This window comes from Epinephelus moara, chromosome 12, assembly GCF_006386435.1.
Source record: "Epinephelus moara isolate mb chromosome 12, YSFRI_EMoa_1.0, whole genome shotgun sequence".
In the NCBI taxonomy this organism is placed as follows: domain Eukaryota; kingdom Metazoa; phylum Chordata; class Actinopteri; order Perciformes; family Serranidae; genus Epinephelus; species Epinephelus moara.
In genome coordinates this window covers 25,821,415-25,842,206 of record NC_065517.1, presented here as the reverse complement: position 1 = coordinate 25,842,206, position 20,792 = coordinate 25,821,415, and the positions used below count along the sequence as shown (strand labels likewise).

The 20,792-nt window shown below is 40.4% G+C and overlaps 1 protein-coding gene and 1 non-coding gene across 11 annotated transcripts in view; both read left to right on the top strand.

Annotated features, from left to right (window-relative positions):
• Positions 1–296: 296 nt before the first annotated feature.
• trnal-uaa (transfer RNA leucine (anticodon UAA)) lies at positions 297–379 on the top strand. Its single transcript has one exon. It is a non-coding gene; the product is annotated as a tRNA-Leu (tRNA).
• A 3,579-nt stretch (positions 380–3,958) lies between these two features.
• utrn (utrophin) overlaps positions 3,959–20,792 on the top strand; it is a 242,762-nt gene continuing 225,928 nt past the window's right edge. For 6 of the 10 annotated variants that reach the window (XM_050059016.1, XM_050059013.1, XM_050059018.1 and 3 more), the window contains exon 1: positions 18,201–18,377. In XM_050059016.1, the coding sequence (XP_049914973.1) occupies positions 18,299–18,377 (79 nt within the window). In that variant the 5' untranslated portion in view covers positions 18,201–18,298. Of the gene's footprint in view, positions 4,386–6,700; positions 6,862–18,199; positions 18,378–20,792 lie in introns of those variants that run through there. The other 4 variants (XM_050059022.1, XM_050059014.1, XM_050059021.1 and 1 more) reach the window with 3 other exon arrangements.

The following is a 20,792-nucleotide window of genomic DNA, read 5'->3' as shown; positions in this document are numbered from 1 at the left end:
GCATAACGTTACACACAGTCACAGTTACGGCGGTAACGTTAGTTTGTGTGAATCCTGTGATGTATTGCCAACAAGCGTGACATTAGCAAGTTCGCTCCAGGATGCACAAGTTAGCTGCTAGCTGCTAACACCGTGCTAGCATCATAGTTATACTCACGAGGCGTTGTTGAAATTAGGATTATTGTAACAAAGCGGTTTATTGCTAGCTCCGTAGTCATGAAAGATAAAATAATAAACTCGATTTGACCGGGGTGACGTTTTTTTCTAGGGTAAATGTGGCGGGATATGGTGTATACACCAGGATGGCCGAGTGGTTAAGGCGTTGGACTTAAGATCCAATGGACATATGTCCGCGTGGGTTCGAACCCCACTCCTGGTATAGTATTTTGACGGTGTTTCCCAGATCGTCGTGACATTAACCAGAATAAGCATAAGATGCGTCACCGGCAAACACGAGCCCAGAGAGGAATTATGGGACAGTACATTCCAATGCTTGATATCAAGAACGGAGACAGATGTTGCGTTTTAGTTGACGTCAATCGAAGACACCATTTTGCAGATGAGGTCATTATAACAAGTAAAGTATTGCAAGCATTGCAAGTATCACGACTTAACCATGCACACAACTGTACATATTTCTCATGTTTACTTTTATTCTATTCTTGTGTATTCAGTTGATGTATATATGGTAGTTGGATTTCACACGTACAGCCTCAGCACAGTGATGATACATATTTTATTTTTAATATTTTTATATCTTAAGTATCGGTGTTAAACACTGTAGCATAATGCAAATTATATTTTTTATTTTATAATATAATGTTCATTTCTATTTTATTGCTTTATATTTACATACTTCTATTTCATACTCTTATTCTTACTTCTTAAAATTCTCTATTCTTTACATCAGAGCAGCTGTAGTGAGTCACAGTTTACCCTTTTGGGGTCAATGAAGTATTTCTGATTGTGATACTGATACTAAATAAGCTCTCTTCCCTAAATAACATTATTGGTAACGTGACAAAAGTGAAAATGTAAATGAAATATCACAGCTGCTCTGTTGTGATAATGTAGGTATTAATTTTCTGAGTATTCATTCTCGTGTGTGATGATCTAATGCACCTCAACTGCCCCTTTTTGTAAGTATTCTTAGTTTTCCTTATTAATCATACAATAATTTACTTAAATACAATGTTTTTGTACATATATTTTATAGGAATGGCGTTTTTAATTGGTAATGATTGGCAAGAAGGTCGTTCTGATGGTACATTCATGCTGAATAATCTGAATAACACTCATTATTTAGTGTAATAGAAAGTTCAGTTTCTCCTGCAGGCTCATGCAGTGAAATTGTCCATACATTTGGCATATTGGTGAATATGTCTGTGTGTTGTTACCAGCTTAATTTCAGCTAGGTTAATTGTAAAGAACGTATTTATAAATGTATGAATATCTGTCGATTTATGCTGTATTTATGTAGTAAAGTCCTCCAGGTAAATGGGGTTTATTATTTAGGAGTAGTTGCACCTTTGGGGCAGAAGAGGGCACTCTAAGCCCTTCTTGTAGCCTCTGGGCTGGAGTCCAACGCTGGCTCATTGAGGGCCTGCACACTCTCACCCCTATAATTTCACAGCAAGGGCGATGCCTTGGATTCATGTATACCCAGTCATCTGCATCTGCCACAGGAAAAGCTTCACAGAAAATAGCTGTAACTCTTCTAAAGTGGTATTCAGAAGTTTGTTGCACATATGGATCCTAGAAGTGTAGATGGATAATAAGTCTTTTGAAACTTTCTCACCCTGTGAAATTCTGTGTAGGTCTTTGGCACTGCAGTGTTCACAAACACAGTGAATGTAAACGTGTCACATTTGTATCATATCTGTGACTAATGCTGTAGATAATTATGTGCATACTGGTGCATACTTCATACTGAAGCCTTCAGATTTCCTTATTTTTTTATATTAATCCAAGTCAACATGTCAGTGAACCATATGTGAGCATGCATACCTGTCCCTTTTCTGCTTCTAAACTCACCATCAAATAATTACGCTGTCACTCGATAGATGTTTGAGGCCTAAGAGAGCACTAATTTGTGAACTTGAGCTTCTTCTCTGAGCTGTGCGAGGAAGCATCCACAAAAGAGCCCTGACAACTGAGAAGAGGTAGGGAGAAGGGTGAAGGCTCACAATGGATGATCAACATCTCTGCATCCTCAGAGCCTCAGAGACTCTCTCCAATGGGCCGTTATCTATTATTCAGTCCCCTCAGGTACTGAGGAAGTTGTTGCTTTTCAGGCCAACACATCACTCAGTATAATAAAATGGAACCTGAGACAAGAGGTGGTGGAAAGGTTTATGGCGATGATAACGGCTTTTAGCATTATTATGATTATTTATATGGTCACTGTAATTTTTTATTGTAAATTTATGTTCACATTTAAAGTGTCAAACAGTCTGCTCTTTTTTTATTTTAATTTGCATTTCATAAATGGAAGGTACTATATTAATAAAGTTTTTTATTGAGTGAAATGTTTTATTTTGTGAATTTATTCTAGAATAATGGAAATTAAATTGAGTGTTTTTATAGCAAGACTTTTTTGTGATATTAAAAGGTGTCTTACAGCACTACCCTTTGACTTTTTTATGTAATACTATGTTGAGGTTCCCCAAATTTGTCCAATAATTTCCAGGAGTTTTAAATTGACAGGGCACCTTAACAAAATGATAAATAGTCTGTGATGGAATGCAGCAAGGTAGATGCACTCAAGAACTTTAACCTGCTATACACCTTTGAGGTATTTGATTTGACATATCAAAAAATATATAACAGGTCATACACAGCAACAAATATAATACTAGTTCACCACATTATAAAGGAAAATGATTGTCCTTTTGCATTTATCCGACCATACTTACTAGTTACTTTGGAGTTTAATAATTTACGTAAAACATGTAATCAGTTATGGATTAAACTGCCCAACAGTGTAAAAAGTAATTCAAGTTAACTCAGCCCTGACCAGCATATGCATGCTGTTTACATGTCAATACATTTGTAATAATAATCCTTAATATGTGACATCCTGACAGTATATTTTTGATGCATTAATTACATTTACTGACAATACCTCTGTGCTTTTATTGAAGATTTTGAATTTAGTTTTTACTTTTACTCAAGTAAAGGACCTGAATCCTTATTTTAACCACTGCACTAGTCTTTGTCACATTACACATATTAAAATAAAACCAGTATATCGGATCAGATGGCTTTGTGTGAAAGGTCAATAGCTGTGGTTCCTTTACGTGGAAAACCTTCGCAGATCTTTGGCCTAATAAACATTTCTGTGATTATTCCACAATTAAAGTGTCTTGTAAAGTTTTGTGTTTCCCAGTGGGAATCACTGGTTTGGTCGGTGCTACGTCACGTGACGCCCACCGCGCCATGTTTCCATCTCCGCGTCAGGAAAACTTCTACAGCCAGAGGGAAAAACTCAAGACCAGCGTCAAACCACCAAGAGTGAACACTGTGCTTCCGGCCAGATCTTCAAAGTAAATTTTCTTACGCGGCATTTGGAGAGAAACCTCGAAGAATACGAGTATCGTGAATGAAACGAAGATAAGCAGCAAATTTTAATATTACATCTGTTGTTGAACATATAGTTTATGTCATAAAAATACTGAATTTCGATAATAAACAGAGTGGGGAGGGGATGGGGAGTGGCAGGGTATCTTACTATGTTGGAAGCCTCAGAGAAACGCTATTTGTACATTAATAAGGCGATTAAGCATTTAAAGAATGCACAGTTTGCCTACTAGTAGCAAAAGAGGCTGCTGCTGCCGGATTGTATGACTTCATAATGATTGCCACTAGCTTCAGACACTTTTATTTTGAAGGCCCCGTTTTAGCATTTCCGTTTTGTTTAGCTAACTGCGTGGAGCTTAACGTCGGTGTGAGCGGCAGGGAGAAAGAGTCAACTAAGCAACAGGAACAAAGTTGTGGGACCTGAGTCCACAGTACCGCGGTGTCCACCCGTGAAATGTAATAACCATCTCTCCGTTTCCAAGAGACAGCCTATCGTGCGCGTCTAGGAGCACGGTAGCTGTGCTTAGCTTTGCGTTGCTGTAAGGCGTCTCTGAAAGATTTTTTTGGGGCACATTGTGAAGACTGGATGCGCCTGAGGACGGTTCTTTTTAGTTAGCTAACGTTAAGTAGTTAGTTGAGAAGAGTGCGTCGTTCCCGAGTAGAAAATGGCTTAAATTAATTGGATTAATGCACTTCTTTTTTGACTTTTTAACTTTTTTTCCAGTACATTTTTACTGTATTTGTCTATCCACGCGTTGGACTTGTTTTGAGGGAGCACGTCTCCTGACTCCTTGGTGACAGCAGAGGTGAGTGTGTGTGTGATTTGGGTCCATGTTATGCTTCGGACCTGTAACGTTAACCGTCATTGTATTCAATGAATACGACAGTTAATGTTAAGTTTGAATTCGGCCATTTGGTTTAAAGTGACCGTTAAAAGTTAAAACGTTGAGATATGACGTCAGTTAATCACGACAGTTAGCTAGCTGCCGCTGCTGTACGTTGAAACCACTTTTGACTTGATGAAGCAAGTGAGCTCTAAATTCCGCAGTCATACCTAAGAGATGAAACATTAACCACGACAACGCTACCACAGATTCACAGTTTAAAAGTCCCTTTGTGTGTTCTGAAGCATTATCATTGGGTTTTTCTTTTGTTAAGTGGGCGCTCAAGATTAAGACAACACAGGAGTACTTTAAATTTATTGATCTCAAGCCAAGGCATTGACACTAGAAAGTACTAAACTTGACTTATGCCTGCTGAAGTTTACAGCTCCAAAGATTTCAGATCAAACAGGCAGATTGTATCCCCTCAGTTTTGCCTCGGTTGTCAAAACGACTCCACACACAGTGATAGGGAACCGAAATTGTTAAAGACACCAGCAAGACAAATGGGGCTGTCTTTTGCTTGACTTTACTGTTGTTATTTTTGGGTCTTGCATCATCCCTCAAGAACTGTAACTCACCAAGCTCTGCTCGATAAAACTGCACACACTCCTTTCATGGTAAAAGCAAGCTATTTTGGGAGCGAGTTTTTTAATGAAAGGATACCCTGAATTAAAACAGATTACCAGCACAAGCATTAACCCTACACTAGGAAGCAGGTCTGAAAAGGCTGCTGCACCATCTGACCTACTCACCAGGTCAGATTGAACCATTGGGGATAATGACAGGTGTTTCATTGTTGGAGCTGGCCCACTGACAGTTGAGCACACATCCCAGCGGCCTTTGTGAAACTGATGGAAAACACAGAGCCATTTGCAAATATAAGCACATGACAAGAGTAATATAATATTCCAATAAGCCCCTGGAGGGAACAATCATCACTTGCTCTCATGACTTAAAACTCCACCATCCCCTTGCAAGAAATACTAGTGCAGTGTTTGCTGCTCTGGACAAGGGTTTTGTAACTTTTGAACCTGAAAAACTTAGTTGTTGCATGCAGTCATGCTCTGCCATCCTATATGATGGTGTAAGATACCTCTTAAATGATCAACTAGCTAATGACTAGATGCAAACCAACTCAACATAGTTAGACTTTGTATTTACTGAAATCAGGGCTGTAATTGTCTATGTAACATTGGGAGGGACCATCTTCTTTCTACAAGGGTTTCTACAAGGGTTTCAGGGGTAATTTCCCCCAGGAGAAACTTTACGAAACTTCACAGCTAAACAGACCATTTTAGAGCACTTTGAAACAAAACAAATCTTAGATAAGGACTCTTCATTGATCACTGAGTGCTGTCTTAGAGAGCCAGCACATGATTTGGGCTGCACAGGAAAAGTGCACACACTATAACTTTTTTATGACCTTTTTATGACATACTTACACTTCACAAAAAGTATATCAGACAACAGTGTTATTGTCTACGCAACAATTATTCAACTTAATACATTTGAAAGTAATTAGATAAAGAAGGTACAGTGTTTGACATTGATTGTACCTACTCAGGGCGGTCAAGCAACGGCTTCTGCTGGGGTATGGCAACACTACTACTACACTAACAATACACAGAACTGCAGTACAATATGTTTTATTATTACTGCCAAGATTGAAATCTTACTACTCGCACACAGTGGAAAAACTTTGTAATTCAGCATGAAGTTCAACAGCACAAAACATCAGAAGAAAGCATTGGATCTTACAAGACTTTGACTATGTTTGATGGTTTGTGAAGACCAACCAAAGCAAAATAAGCTCACCAAAACAAATGTCTATGGTGGCTGACCACTTTCACCTCTACTTGATCCTCTGGTGGTGTTTCAAACTTGGGGGTTATTGGCTAGTTGGTGTCTGAGCTTTTACGGCAGTCTACACTATGATTTCCCATTATTGCTGCATCAATTACTTTAATTGGAGTTGTTTTACACATAAATCAATGCCCAGATTGTCAGCCTAAGGGCATGGTGTGAAACCAGTGAAGTCTCAAACAGCTGTTTTAATGACAGACGGTGTTGCTTATGAAGTGCCAGGTCTTCCTGTGCACTATGTGACCCTGAATGTTTTGTGTGTGTAGTGCCAATGCATGTGATACTTCCACTCTCCAGGCCTCCTTTTGGGATTATTTCCACTTCTTAAAGTCACATTAAAGCAGAAAGGAGCTTAAGTTTATTCTTTCTTACAGGTGCAGAAAGAGGGCTGCACTGTGTGTCAAGAGGCCTGGGACTGTATCACGCAATTTCACCAATAAACCATTGAATTTATTGGCCACCATGGCATCACACGGTGACACCGCAGAGGGAGGAGCTAACGAAGAGTTCAACGACATCATCAAGTGGAGATCTGGTATGTTTTTAAGATTGTTATCTTAAGGTTATGTTTAACGTTTGACGCACTGTTTAGGACACACCACTTGCAGGGTGTGTAAGCATGCATGCTGAACCAAATGCTGCTAGATCACTTAAGGGTTTTTAGAGAAATGACTGGTTGTCCTATACCTACATTTAAGAGAACATTTTGTTGTACGTGCATAAGAGCAGTCTCTGAAAGGAAACACTGGCTGAGCCAGAAATCCTGTTGTGCATGGTTAACCTCAGTTCCCATGGAGGCAAGGGAAGAGGGACAGAGGCAAAGCAAAGCAACAAAGGCACGTAGAGAACAGGAGATGGTTGATTGTAACACGTTTGCTCGGAGAAAGAGAAAGTCACAGGCAAGGTGACCAATGGCAGCAGAGGAAAGGGAAGACAAGAATGCAGGGATGGGTTCAGAGAGCCGCGCCCTCTGATCCCTTTCTCTGTGGATCATTCCATTCCATAGGTTAATCTTTTGTAGACGCCACCCTCAGAGAGAGAGAGAGAGGCAGACACACAAACAAGTTGTTGTTCTGGCAGAAGGAGTGCTTTAGTTGAGCTAACAGTAAACATTCAAGATAAGCACAGTATTGTACCTGATAATTTACCTGGTACTGTGTTTTCTCTAGCTGCTCAAAAATGGAATTTCTTGTTTGCTTTTGGGATAAAATTTAACTTAAAGTGACTTTGTTCATGTGCTGTACTTCTGCTTAAAAATGTGTTGGTGTGATGACAAGTGATTGAGGGAGTGATAGAAAGAAAGATATAAAAAACTCATCTTCTAATGTACAGGACGTAGTCTGATTCTCAAAACGTTCTTTTCCACACTACGTAATTATCAACTTAATATATGAATACTTGGATATCAGGCTGAAAAGGCTGATAAACTATTTCACATTTTAAATGCTGCGTAAAGTGAGTTTGGTAGATAATGTGGTAAGTTTATGATATTGATAATATTGAATAAATCCCTCCTACCTCCTTTTTTCTTACACAAAATTGTTACCTACCCCTTCAGTGTGGCTGCTGTATTGCATTACAAACAGAGGAAAGAAAGCACACATATGGTGACTGTATTCACATGTGTCAGACATAATGTTTTAGATTAACAGGACTCAACACTAACTTCCAAAAGTGGTTGCCAGGCTGGCAATCAGACATCAGCTATTGGTTGCCGAAACTGAAAATATGGTTCCCATTTCTAGTCAGCTCCAGCACACATTATCACCACTGCATTGCTAAGTTAAAAAGGACCTTTCTGAAGACGTCCACTGAATCTTTTGAAATTTGATCTTTTGGGGTATTGATTCCCTGCACCACAAAGACAAAGCAAGTGGTGTGTGTGTTGCCTTCTACTCATCCTGCCATTTTTAGTCACCTTGTGTTTTTTTAAAAAAAAAAAAAAAGATACTGTGCAGTTATTTGTCAGCTTAATGATAAAAATGTGACATAAAAGAATGAATCTTACAGTAAGCACAACTTAATTTTCTTCAATATTGTCCCTAAAACAGATAGCTCTATGCATGTGATTAAACACACCAGTGTATGCAGTGCCGTATGGTTTTAGTTCTGACTGTAACAGCAATATGTAAATATTACTAATGCAACAAAAATGAAAAATTGTTTTTATTTTGGTGTCCCCCTTTTCATATGTTAAAAAGTTGATGCTACAGATGGCAACCAAAGGCCAGGAATTGGTTGCCAGTTTCTTAGAATGGTTGCCAATTGCAGCTTGGCAACTGTTACTGTCTAGCCCTGCTTAAACTCAACAGAATTAAGCGTGCAACACTGCCATACAGTGATGGTTACCCTTAAACAAAAACTGAGCCTTTATATAAAATTGTAAATTATGTTATTCCATCAATCAATTTAAGACAGAAAATCATTGGTATGTACCTCATGTACCTCATTACCTCATTGGTTTGATAATGTTAAATGTAATATGCACTCAGGATTCATCATATAAATGCTTATATCTGCCGGACATCCTTCCCCAGTCCCCCAGCCAACTCTCCATCCTTGTTGTTTCTCTCTCTGTGTTGTAAACTGTGAAACAGAAAAAGGAATATAAGAAAAGAGTAGATTTATCCATCCTGTCCACTCCGTGTGCCAGCTTTCCACGCCCGTCCAGCCTCAGAAGGCTGGCAGATTCCGCGCCTGGAATTCCACTGTACCGATGGAGTTTGTAATTTACAACGCTTGTGTCCAGACCACATTGCTTTTCTTACAAAGATTCAGGTTTCCCTAGCAACCCCTGAAAGTAATGTTTTCTTTTATGGCAAAGAGGGGAAAATTTAGCACGTAGCTTAGCTGCACACTAAAACAAGCCACTAAAAATTGCAGGGCACACTTGTGTCGAGGTAACCTGCAGACTGTAGCAATGCTGTTTCTTACCCGTACTTTGTGGATGGAATTTTGTGGTGTGTGTGCAGTCGGTGGCCTTACAGAAATATGGCTGAAATTAGGTGTTCTAGTGTATAATTCAGTGAGTATGTGAATTCTGTAAAACCAGGTCAAACCAAGGGAAACAGCTGCTCACTTTACAATTAGACACTTTTGACAATGCCATTTCTCACCAGGACGCTGTAGTTTACGTTGTTCCACCATGACATATTGAGGCATATTGTTAAAATTGATCCCATGACAGCCTTACAAACTTGGGTTTGTTTACTGTGCTGTCAGACATTAAGACAGGAAGATAGATGACGAGAATGAGAGAGATTTACAGCCTACATGTGGCTGAAACGTGATTGACAAGCAGGTGAGGGTGTGTGTGTGGTGGTGGGCAGATGGAAGGATGTTTTCACAGCTGCGACAAGCCTTGTGAGAAAAGCATTAGCGCACTTGTTCATCTGATCGCCATACCGGCCACCGTGGGGGCGTGTTTGAATGGCTGAAGAATTTATTCACAACAGTGGAGTGTATACTCAAACAGCATGTGCGTACACACCTCTATTTTGTGTCATCATTACTGATTGCCAGAGAGTTCACACTGTTCATCCTGATCTTGTAGAGAGAGTAAACACATTTTGTTATTTTAGAGTTTGTTTTAGTTATTTCAGCTGCGGTGTGTTCCATATGTAAACCAGTACTATGGTGAGATCACCACTACAGTGTGTTCTGAGGCAGGGGCGTGTGTGTGTTGTCATTCTGCCTGGTATGATGGAAGCCAGCAAGCTAGACTGTCTGTCCCTTTTACTGACACATGCACACTCATGCCTTTTGGGGGGCGTGTAGGGTGGCTCATGTTTTCCAGCGTGTCAAGTTGTTATGCAAGCTCACAATGGACCAGGGAGAGACAGAAAAATGTGCAGGTTAGAACCGTGTGTAGCTGGACAAAGTTATGCATCTGTGAAAAATGACTCTACTTTGGTATAACAACACATGTGATTGACAGGTTTAAGCATTAAAACATATGAACAATGTTTAGCTGCCTTATAAGGTTTATTCTCTCGGTCAAATAATCCTTAAGCTTTTCCTTGCTAGAATACCAGGTTGGTGGGATGCAGCATATCAGTACTTTTTTTAGCAGAAGCTACCAAAAAGACTTAAAATGAATTGATAAATAATTGGATAAATGATTCATGGATTATACTGCACTGAGTTGTGTGACAGTTTGTAAAGATGTTTTGATATATTTTTGTTGTGGTTAATTGCGGACCCCCTTTACTTTAATTAATTAATCAATTAATCTTCACCCTTTTGGATTCTTTGTTCACTGGAGGCATGTGACATATACAAAGCTTTCTTTGCGAAATCAACTTGACGTTGGGTGAGTAACTGATATACAAATGGTCATTTTGTAGGTAAAGTATTCCTTGAAAGTCACTCAGAAGTTTTATACAATTGACTAGTATTGAAAAAAATTCGATGGACAGAAAAATATTCGACAACAAATATGATTATAAATAATAGTAGGAGTCATTAGTAAAAATAAAAAAAAACTGGTTCCTGCTTCTCAAATGTTTGTATTTGCTGTTTTTCGTGGATATCTAGTTAGTTGCAACTTGAAGACATCACCTTGAGCTTTTGGACTTGGCATTTTTACTGTTGTCTCCCATTCAATAGACTAAAATTGTAAACAATTAATCTAAAGTTAAATCAAATACGAACAGTCTGTTATGAAAATGACATTACACCTGTTGCCCTAAAATTGACCTAAAAGGCTGAACTCTGCCGAGAACCAGATGTATGTGGTTGGCGTCATCACACGGCAGTTCTAAAAGGGCTGAAACAGATGTTAAGAAGTGGTTTCAAAAAAATTTTTGACAAAGACCCAGTTGGATTACCCTATAACACCCTGAAGCCCTGTCTACCTGACCTGCCTGTGCACTTCCCCTCCCCCTACCCATTACAGAGTGCAGACAAATGTGAAAGGTTAAATATCATCCACAGGGTTAGGGTCTGTTGTTTAACAACCATTACACAGTAATGGACACTCACCTGACCTTATTTCCTCTCTGTTTATTTGTCACTTGAGAGCTCTGCTGTGGAAGAGCCATCTTAAAACCACACTCGTACACCTCTGGTGACCTGACCTGATCTTGTTCTTGTCCATCTTCCTCTTTTGTTGTTTCATACCTTTTCCCTCCCCCACTCATTACTCTGTCCTATAAGTTGGTGTGTGTCAGTGCATTTGTGAAGATGAGTACGACTGCAGCAGCAAGCAACATACGATAGATTTGGTGGGTGCATTGCAGCTTCTTGAGTGTTTACTGCTTTAAAATTGGTTTCCTTTGTAGAATTTGAATCTCAATTTGCCATTTGAGCTGTACAGAGGATCGTCTCCTTACGCATCATTCTTGGGTTTGACATCCAGTATAATGAAATGCATATTAGAGAAGAAGAATGTGATTGTCAGCAAACAAAGGGTGTGGAGGGTGTGGCAAGAAGATTTGTCACCATACTAGCTCAGACACATGTCATGGATCCCTAATTCTAGCCTTGGCCACTTGTAGCAGGGTGGACCCAGTACGTTGAAAAGTTTCAGCTGGAGTGTGAGTACATGTTTGGAAAGAGATCGGATTACTCATTCAGAAATAATTGGATGAAACAAAGATATCTGGAGAGATATACGCCACCTAGCCATGACAGTAACAACTTTTTCTAACTGTCAGTGCTGTGGTATGCAGTGTTATGCAAATACATAATGATGGGTGTGCATCTGCATCTGTGGGTAGCATGGAACACAAATCAAAACAAAGAAGCTTTCACTGCAGCCGCCTCCTTGTTCTGAGATGTCATGACCTGAATGTATTTTCTTCTTTGCTTCTGGTGTTCGAGCTCCACTTTCTTGTACTTCTCTGGTTAGTGAGAGTTCTCATGAGTGTCTTCTGTCTTTGAGGAAGCAAAGCTTCCACAGGGAATGCAGCTGGAAGGGTCTTCGTAGCAATTTATAGACACAAGTGTGTGTTTGTGTTGGTCTCTTTGCTTGTGGCTGGATGTAGCTCCCTGGGAAGTGGGAGGAAACAGCAAAACCCTGGCTGGAAATTTGGGAATGGAAGCACTGGCCAAAACATCTCCCCTGGGTGCGGTTGTCTGTGGGACTCTGCTTCTTTGGTCCGTGTGTATGTGTGCGTGTGCACCCAGCAGCATTCAGACACCCCGCCCAGCCCAGATGACATTTAAACTCTTCTAGAGAAGGCTGGACATGGCAGAAAATGATCAGTGTTGAATGTTCTTGTGGTTGTTAAATACATACAAACCTGTCTCCTCTTGCTGTGAATCTCCCTTTTCCAAAGCAAGCCCTTTCAGTTTAAATCCCCCTTTCAGCCCCTTTTTCCTAGCTCATTAGGCCTACAAAGCCATGTTGCCCAATCTACCTTCTGACCCCTCGCATGACAGGATTTACTAAAACAAAAAACAGCCTGAGGCCCAGAGAGTTTAGATTAACCCCTTAAAGCTTCACTACCGAGTAAATAACTTGAAGGGATTGAATTCTTCTATTGAAATGCCCACTTTCACATAGTGCCATAGTTACTTGCCCTTTGGTTGTTAACAAGTTTTAGTTACTTGTTCTACTACTTGTGGTGCTAAAAGTAGGTGCACTAGGGCAAACACTTTAAAGCTTTGTGATTTTGTGTTAAAAGTGATGTTGCTACTAAGGTTGTAACGGTATGAGATTTTGAGGGTACTATTAAATAAAAGTCTTGACAGATAGTCGATGAGGAGAGGAGATGTGTAAGCAAAATTCTCTGTCCAAATGCTTTTTTTCAATACCTCAGATAAGCAAATGCACATGGTATGATAACCGTCAGTTTTCATGGTATACTGTAAAACCCGGAGCCCTGGAGGGAGTTCAGAATATTACAGATCCATCAGTATTTTTCCAGTATTGCAGAGAGCAGTCAGTAGAGTTAGTCAGGACAAACTGAGATTGAGAAAGAAACTCATGTGCCAAAGAGGTCTCAGGTCAGACTTGAACCAAGGACATTGTGGCTACATGTAATGCACTTCTTCAAAGACATTTTTAAGGATTTAGACATGGGAATCTACTTTTTCCAAGGGTGGAGGCCTGTGGCATTGTGGGAGATTACAATTTTCCATCTCTCTCTCTTGGATCTCGGTCGGACCACTGACTCACTGCTCTGTATGTGTGTGAGACGCACAGCCATGATTACCTCCGACAAATCCGAAGAGGTGTTTTTAAAGGAGAAATCTAACATCTTTAAAAGCAGCCTGGTCCTTTAAACGGCTGTGTGTTGAGATAATAATCATAAAGACGTAATCGTTAAAGTGGAAATACCAGATTCTACTCCAGCACTAGTCCCAAAAGGCCATAATAGGGTTTTGCAAGAAAACATGTTTGATTAAAGGGTGTGACCTGTGTTGTTTTGTGACTGGTGGGGGATCAAAAACAGCAATCAAAGTTTACAATCAGGATGGGAGGCTGAGAGAAAGAGGGCACAACAAAAAAAAGTTACTCCGTTTCATCACAAATTTCTGCAGGATGTTGAACATCAAAGAATGACCGTACAGAGGACGTTTCTGCCAGTGGAGAAAGGGAGTCAATTGAAACACATTAGAAGGCATGGGCATGTGACTGTCCTTGATTATAAATGATTTATTTTTAAGTAGACTCAGTCGTGGGAGAGAAGGCTTTGGTGGTCAGCAGGAGTTTGGTCACAGTCAGGGTCTTTTTACTCAGAACTCAGAACTTTGTAGCTTGGCCCAATTATTTTTTATATAAGGCTGTGTGACATCAGTATTTGTTATTTGCTTCATCTATAAATAGAAATTTAAAGGAGAACACTGTTTTTTTTTCAACCTGGACCCTATTATTCCATGTTTTTGTGTGTGAGTGACTTGTGAGAACAGACAATTATTGAACTTGATCCAATATTGAGAGAGAGGGCTGCACCTGGCAGCCACGACGCAGGCTGCAATGTAACCATGTGGGCCAAGTGCGCCCCTTAAATTTACATCCACTACAAGTGCCACGAGAGGTGACTTGTTACGGAAAGAAAACAATGGAAATGCGAGAAAGAGTACGGAATAGGGATGTAACGATATGGAAAATTTGATATCTTGATTATAGTGACCAAATTGTCACGGTAAACGATAATATTGCGATATTTTTTTAAGCGCTGTAAAATGTCCACAAAATAGATGTATTGAAATAACTTCACTAAATCTTGTAACTTCCTTATCATACTAAAATGTTAACAGCCAAAATCTTATATTAAAATGAAACTTTCACATTAAAGGGGCAAGGGATTGGCACAGCAACAGAAAATTTTATTTTATTAAATTAACAAAATATGTAAACAAATTACAGGAACAAAGCTTATTTGTCTGGTGCATTTTAACAGTCAGCAAAATATGTAAACAATTTATATATTATTAGCACGAGAGGAAAAATATATATTAAACAAAACAATGCAAGAGTAGAACAAAAAACAAAAAAATATATAGAATAGATATCACAAATGTGCAGGAGAAACCATAAAAACCCTAAGGGCAATGGTCATCATTACACAGAATAATTCACACATTAGAAGTGTGCATGTGAGTCAGAGGATTATCTGTATGTAGTCTCGCTCACCAGACCTTTCTCAAGAAAAGAGAGGTCTGGCTGGGCCGACTCTCACTTTGAGATTGGAGAAAAAAACGCCCCGGCTGCTTGTACTTCTTTCAGCCAATCACAATCATTCTGGGCGGTGCCACAGCAACGGTGCGCTTGCAAAAATATTGCCGGGGGGAAACAGGTTTTGGTGTAACACGCCCACAAAAATAAAGCCTACAGGACGCAAACCATGGCAGAAAAATGGCTACATCCCCGCAAGATCAAACACCGCAAAAGTTAGTAAAGGACGTGTTGAAAACTGCTACACAACCGGAGGTGGTAGGGTGGGACTTCAGCGGGTGGCTCGTTCCCGCCCAATGAGAGGCTGATCTCTGCAGCGAACTTCCGCCCACTCAGACTACGTGTATGAGAAAAGGAGTGCATGCTCTCGGTCAAAGGTTAACACGGCAGCATTTTATGTTGTTTCCTTGAGCTTATGTCGAGAAAGCATAACTGGCCGTCTATATCGATTCTAGCTCGCCATACAATAACCATAATCACTGTGATTCAATCATAGTTGATCTCAATTAGCGTTACGTTACGTTACGTTACGTTACGTCGGTTTATAGTCTGTCAGCTCCGCTCAGTGTTCACAGCTCCGTTTCGTTTTGAAACAGTTAGCAACATAGCTGCTAATACGGCTATTAGCTAACGTTACTCAGCTAGTATTAGCTCCTAAGTGTCTTAAACGAAAACGGAAAACCTAGTCGCCGTTTAGGAGGACAGATACGGCTCAAATGTCCCGTATACGCCGAGAGTTACACATTATGACAATCTTAGTAAAACTGAAGTCCCTCACACAATAACTGACGTTTGCATAGCATAACTTGCATTGGCTGTAAAGCTGTGGATGATGGTCACGGAGATAATCCAGCAGATTTGTAGTGTTGCTACCCTTCGCAGCAACTTTCTTTCTGCATGTTCTGCACGCAGGATAGTTGTCCTCCACCAGCTGTCCCTCGGCATTCTTCAGAAACCCAAAGGACGCCCAGACCTCAGACTTTGTGCGTTTAGTTTGGGGGGAAATGTCCCGAGTGCCGCTATCACCACATTCCGCCATGTTTTCATTCTTTGTGTTTACACATGCTACGCATTCATGCAGCGCCTGCATCGCGAGACTTGAATGAGGCTGTTATTACATATCCTGATAATCCACCGCGATAATGCAATTAATTTAAACATAAACGGTCATCCTTACCGTGTAAAAATTAACCGAGATTTACCTTAATATCGGTAATTGTTACATCCCTAGTAACAGAAAGCATATCTTACTCTAATCTAAAAGATTTTAAATATGGCTAATTTTTTAGCTGATTTAAACAATGTGAAAACGTCAGCAAAATTTCAGAGCGAGACAACTCATTAGCAAGAATTGGACACAAAACAGAACGGAACAAGCAAAAGGTATGAAAAAATGTACATTTCTCTGCAGGGTCTTTTCTGTAATGTTGTAAAACACTCATGACAACAATCTGAGCCTGTTCGTGCCAAAACCAAGCTCTTAAGCTGATGAAAATTGATGGGAGAGCACCTGTCCTGTGTGGTTACACTGTAGCCTGTTTTGCTGCTGCCGCCTGCAGCACTCTCAGTGGAGTGCTCCAGGAATTAGGTTATTTTAGGCCGACGAGGAAGTTATCATTGCTCTGGTTCAAAAAGCCAGTGTAATGTAAAATAAGCTAACGTTAGGCGATTAGCAATCTACACCATAATTGCATGACATCACCACGTCTCCTCCCCAATAAGGATGTAAAGCAGTGTTTGGCGTCGTTCGGCATTATGATGTTTTGTAGTCTCCCAAAAACCAATTAAAAAAACTCATTGACTTCAAGACGAGGGAACCAGGAGTACAAAATACTAACTCATCTCCCGGTTTTAGAGCTTATTCCTGCGCCACCCTATACCGGACCAATTAAGAAAATTGTTGTTCCCACATGACACAAAAACATCGGAAAACATGGTCCAGGTTGAAAAACAATGAAGCTTCCCTTTAGCGATAGCTGTTCTTCAAAGTGTCTTACTAATTACTCAAGTTCAAATGGCAAAAGTCCTGTAAACAAGCAGCTCTGTATGTCATGTAAACTCAAGCAATTGTTGTGGTGAGACGTGAAAATAAGGTGTCATTCATTTTTTCCAAATGAGCAAATGAAGTATCTGTGTTAAATGTGTGAGAGAGACACACAGAGAGATGTTTATGCCCGTGCATATGTACTCGCACGGCTTCATTTGAGCAGCTCGATGACGGACACTCTTGGGGTGGTGTGCAAGGACAGAGTGACAGAGGGGGACGCCTGTCTCTGAGTTCCTGACTGATGCAGCCCAGTGGAAAGTCCCTTTTCACTCTCTGACTCCTTCAGTCACTGCCAAGGCCAGCCTCACCCAACCCAAGTCATTCCTCTGAGTTTTGACCAGACCAGCTGCGGCTACTCTCTTTGGGTGGAAGTGGATTTAATTCAGTCAGGCTCTGGAAGTTGGTTGCTGGTTGACCGGGCTGGTATTCCTCCTCTACTTCCTCTTTGTTAAGGAAAGGAAAAGAGAAAACAAAACACAGGAAAATTAACTTTCTCTCTCTGTTTCCCTCCCCCCTTCCCCTCTACTCTTGCTCCAGTCTCTCTGTATTTCAGCCTCTCTGTGGGAATAGAGTTGTTTGTTCAGTTGCCCCTCATTGACTAAATATGTCAATGAGCAAATGGACTCAGGCCTTTGCCCTGTTCCCTGTTCCACTACACTGGCTCATAGACCTGCATTAAATGTCAGGTGCCATGCCACAGTTTTGACTGAGTATCCTGCATTTATTCCGAGTCAATCTTTTGATTCTTGAAGGTTTCACTTTCATGTAAACATTACAGAGGAAGTGGCTGCCGTAGCCCAGGGTGTCAGCTGAATCTTTCATGGTTTAGGTCACTCTGGATCATGTTTATCTGCTGTCACTCTCTGCAGCGTGGGAGAACGAGAGCTGTTGTCCCCTTCAGTACTTTTTGTTTTTAGGGGAGAATCAGCTGTCAGTTACAGCAATACATATGGCACAAACACACAAGAACCTCTGTGTGACCTGTCACTTACCTTTTAATTGACATGCTGAAGCAGCCCCTGCTCTTGTCACTCACTTTTCTCACCCCCCCCGTCGAGTGAGTGTGAGTGAGCGAGTGCGTGTGATGTCACATCTGACAAGCCGGCCCAGCACCCCAAACAAACAGACCAGGCGTACTCGATAAATGCTCTCGCACCTCTACTTCCGCTTTCTCTTTTCTCTCTTGTCTGTCCCACTCTCTCACCACCATTACCTTCTTGTCTTCCTCTTCCGGACTTGTTTTTCTTTTTTTCTCGCTCTTTTTCTCTCTTTTTTTTGTAAAAATACTGACTTTCCATCATGAATTTGAGTAAGTGGATGTCGTGGAGAAAGCGTAACTTTTTCAGGAGGAAAGGAAAGCCTGAAAGTCTTGATCTAGGTAAGTGGATATGAACATCTGAATCTGTAGCACTCACCATCAGTGGAGGAGTTTAACCATGAATCAAAGAAGCATTACAGGAAACTAGGCTGTTTATGCACTTAACTTATAAAGTGATCAGGCACTGCTTTTACTAGTCGAAAGGTCTCTTAAACCAAACTGAATGTCCCAGTAATGCTCTGATGGACTATGGTAACTCAAATCGGTTTGAACATACCAGCAGTTGATTGTCACTGTTTTTCATACCCACACAGGGTGTCCTTAAAGTTTTAAAAAGCATCCGTCTTTTAATGTCCGTTGAGTCAAGCTTTCTGCGTTCACATTTCTGATGTGAAAAATCTTTTAACCTAACACTGAACCTAATACTGTCTTTTCATTGTTTTGTCCTTGTTGATTTATGGAAAAAAAAGTTATGTTGTGTGTGTGTGTGTGTGTGTATATGTTCACCTCTCAATCTACATATATATTGTCATTTCTAATAATGTGCTGGCCTCTGTCTCTTGCATCTCTCTGGCTCACAACTTTTGCTGAACCCAGCATGTGAAAAACTCATGTTGGGTTATTTCTTTGAAATGAAAAGCACAGACAGACAGATTTCTCTCTTTCATCATGAAGAAAGAACGCTTGTACTTAACTAGAAGAGCCTTTTTAGATGTGAAACGTGTGAAGGTGAAATAAAGGTGAATGTTTCTGGCATAAGACTATATTTTCTCACACTGATTCACATTTGTATTTGAAATAGACTGTCCCATTTTTGCATCTGTAGAGCCTTTAATAGTTTTTTTGTCAAGGTGCAGGCCTTTTTCAGCATCATAAACTTGCGGCACACACATGCGACATCACTTCTTTTTTAACCTTTCCACATCAGAGAAGAAGAGAGACATATTCTTGCATCGCTCTCCACACAATCAATATTCCACTAATATTTGTGTTTACATGCAGCCGTGCATTCTCTTATTTATGTGCCCTAACGTGTTGTTTATCACATCAAAATATGGAGAAGTGGAATGGGTGGAGCAGCTTGTGCTATTTTGATTCACTGCATCAATTTTTTTTCTCACTGGAAGTGGACTTGTTTGACTGTGCAAACACATCCTCCCTCTTTAATTCCTTCGATCACCTTTGTGAAAAGGTTAGGGTTGTGATATTGGCGCATATCTAAAAACGTGGATATCCAATTTTTTATAATGTTTAAAAGTAGGTGGGTTTCTCCCTCCAACCAGAAACGTTGACTTTTTTCATGCATCTCTACAACAGCCTTGCAAACTGTTGGCTTGTTGGTTGGTGTACGACACATCCATGACAGAGTATAGAGCCAAACGTAAACAGGCAAGAGGCCATGTGTCACAAACACATATTGGGAATGGACTATATATGTGTCCAGAGAATGCTATTATAACCTGAACAATAATGGCATATCCCGTATGTCTTAATATAAAAATGCTACATTTGGGAAGAAAGGCCTAGTTTGGGACATCCAGATGGAATATGCTGTTTACATGACCTGTATCAAATTCAGAATATTGTCACATTTGTAATATTAGTGGAATATTACTGGGCTTGTAAACATAGTCATTGCTGAGCGTACTTTGACAGACTTAAAAAATCACTGCAGTTGTTTTATGACCCAATATTTTAGATCGCTCACATTCAGGCTCCTGTATAGTGTGCTGCTTACGACAACTACATTGTGTATGAGTTAAAAAGTCTCCATGTAAGGGTAAGCATAATATAATATATGTGGGATTGGATCTGAATAGTACCCTGGAAATCCAGAGTTCTCGCGAGAACACAATTTGAATTTGCTCAGCGAGTCACTCTGGCAATCAGCTGCACCAATCACATCGGTGTATCTGATATAGGCGGGCCAGAGGCGAGCTAAACAGATGACGACAGTGCTGCGACGACGAAGTCCGGAATCAGTCAGTAAACATTGCAAGATGGCTACGGATGAACACCAGTTGTTTGAAACGGCTTTGGCCGCTACAATGAACGAGTTAGACTTGGCTTTTTCTCTAAAAGAGGAACAGAAGACGGCGCTCGAATCTTTCCTTTGCAAGAAGGATGTTTTTGCTGTTTTGCCGACCAGATATGGCAAGAGTCTAATCTACCAGTTAGCTCTGCTGGTAGCTAAGCGTATACGTCACCCCGTGTATTGTTCTGATTGGTCGTAGTGTTATCCAATTGCGTGCATGGATATTTATAAATGCATGCTTGGTGCCGCCCCTCGAGTTGGGCCGTTTTCATTACTCATGGCCAGACCCTAAATCTTTCTAGATTTGGGTCTGGATTTCCAGGCTATCTGAATAGGTGGGCGTTTCCTGAACTTTGGGCAGGGTTGATTTCCAGCAAATCAGAAAGATCAGAAAGTTATCGACTCCAGAACAGTCCGGTGTTGTGTCTGTATGTGTGCGG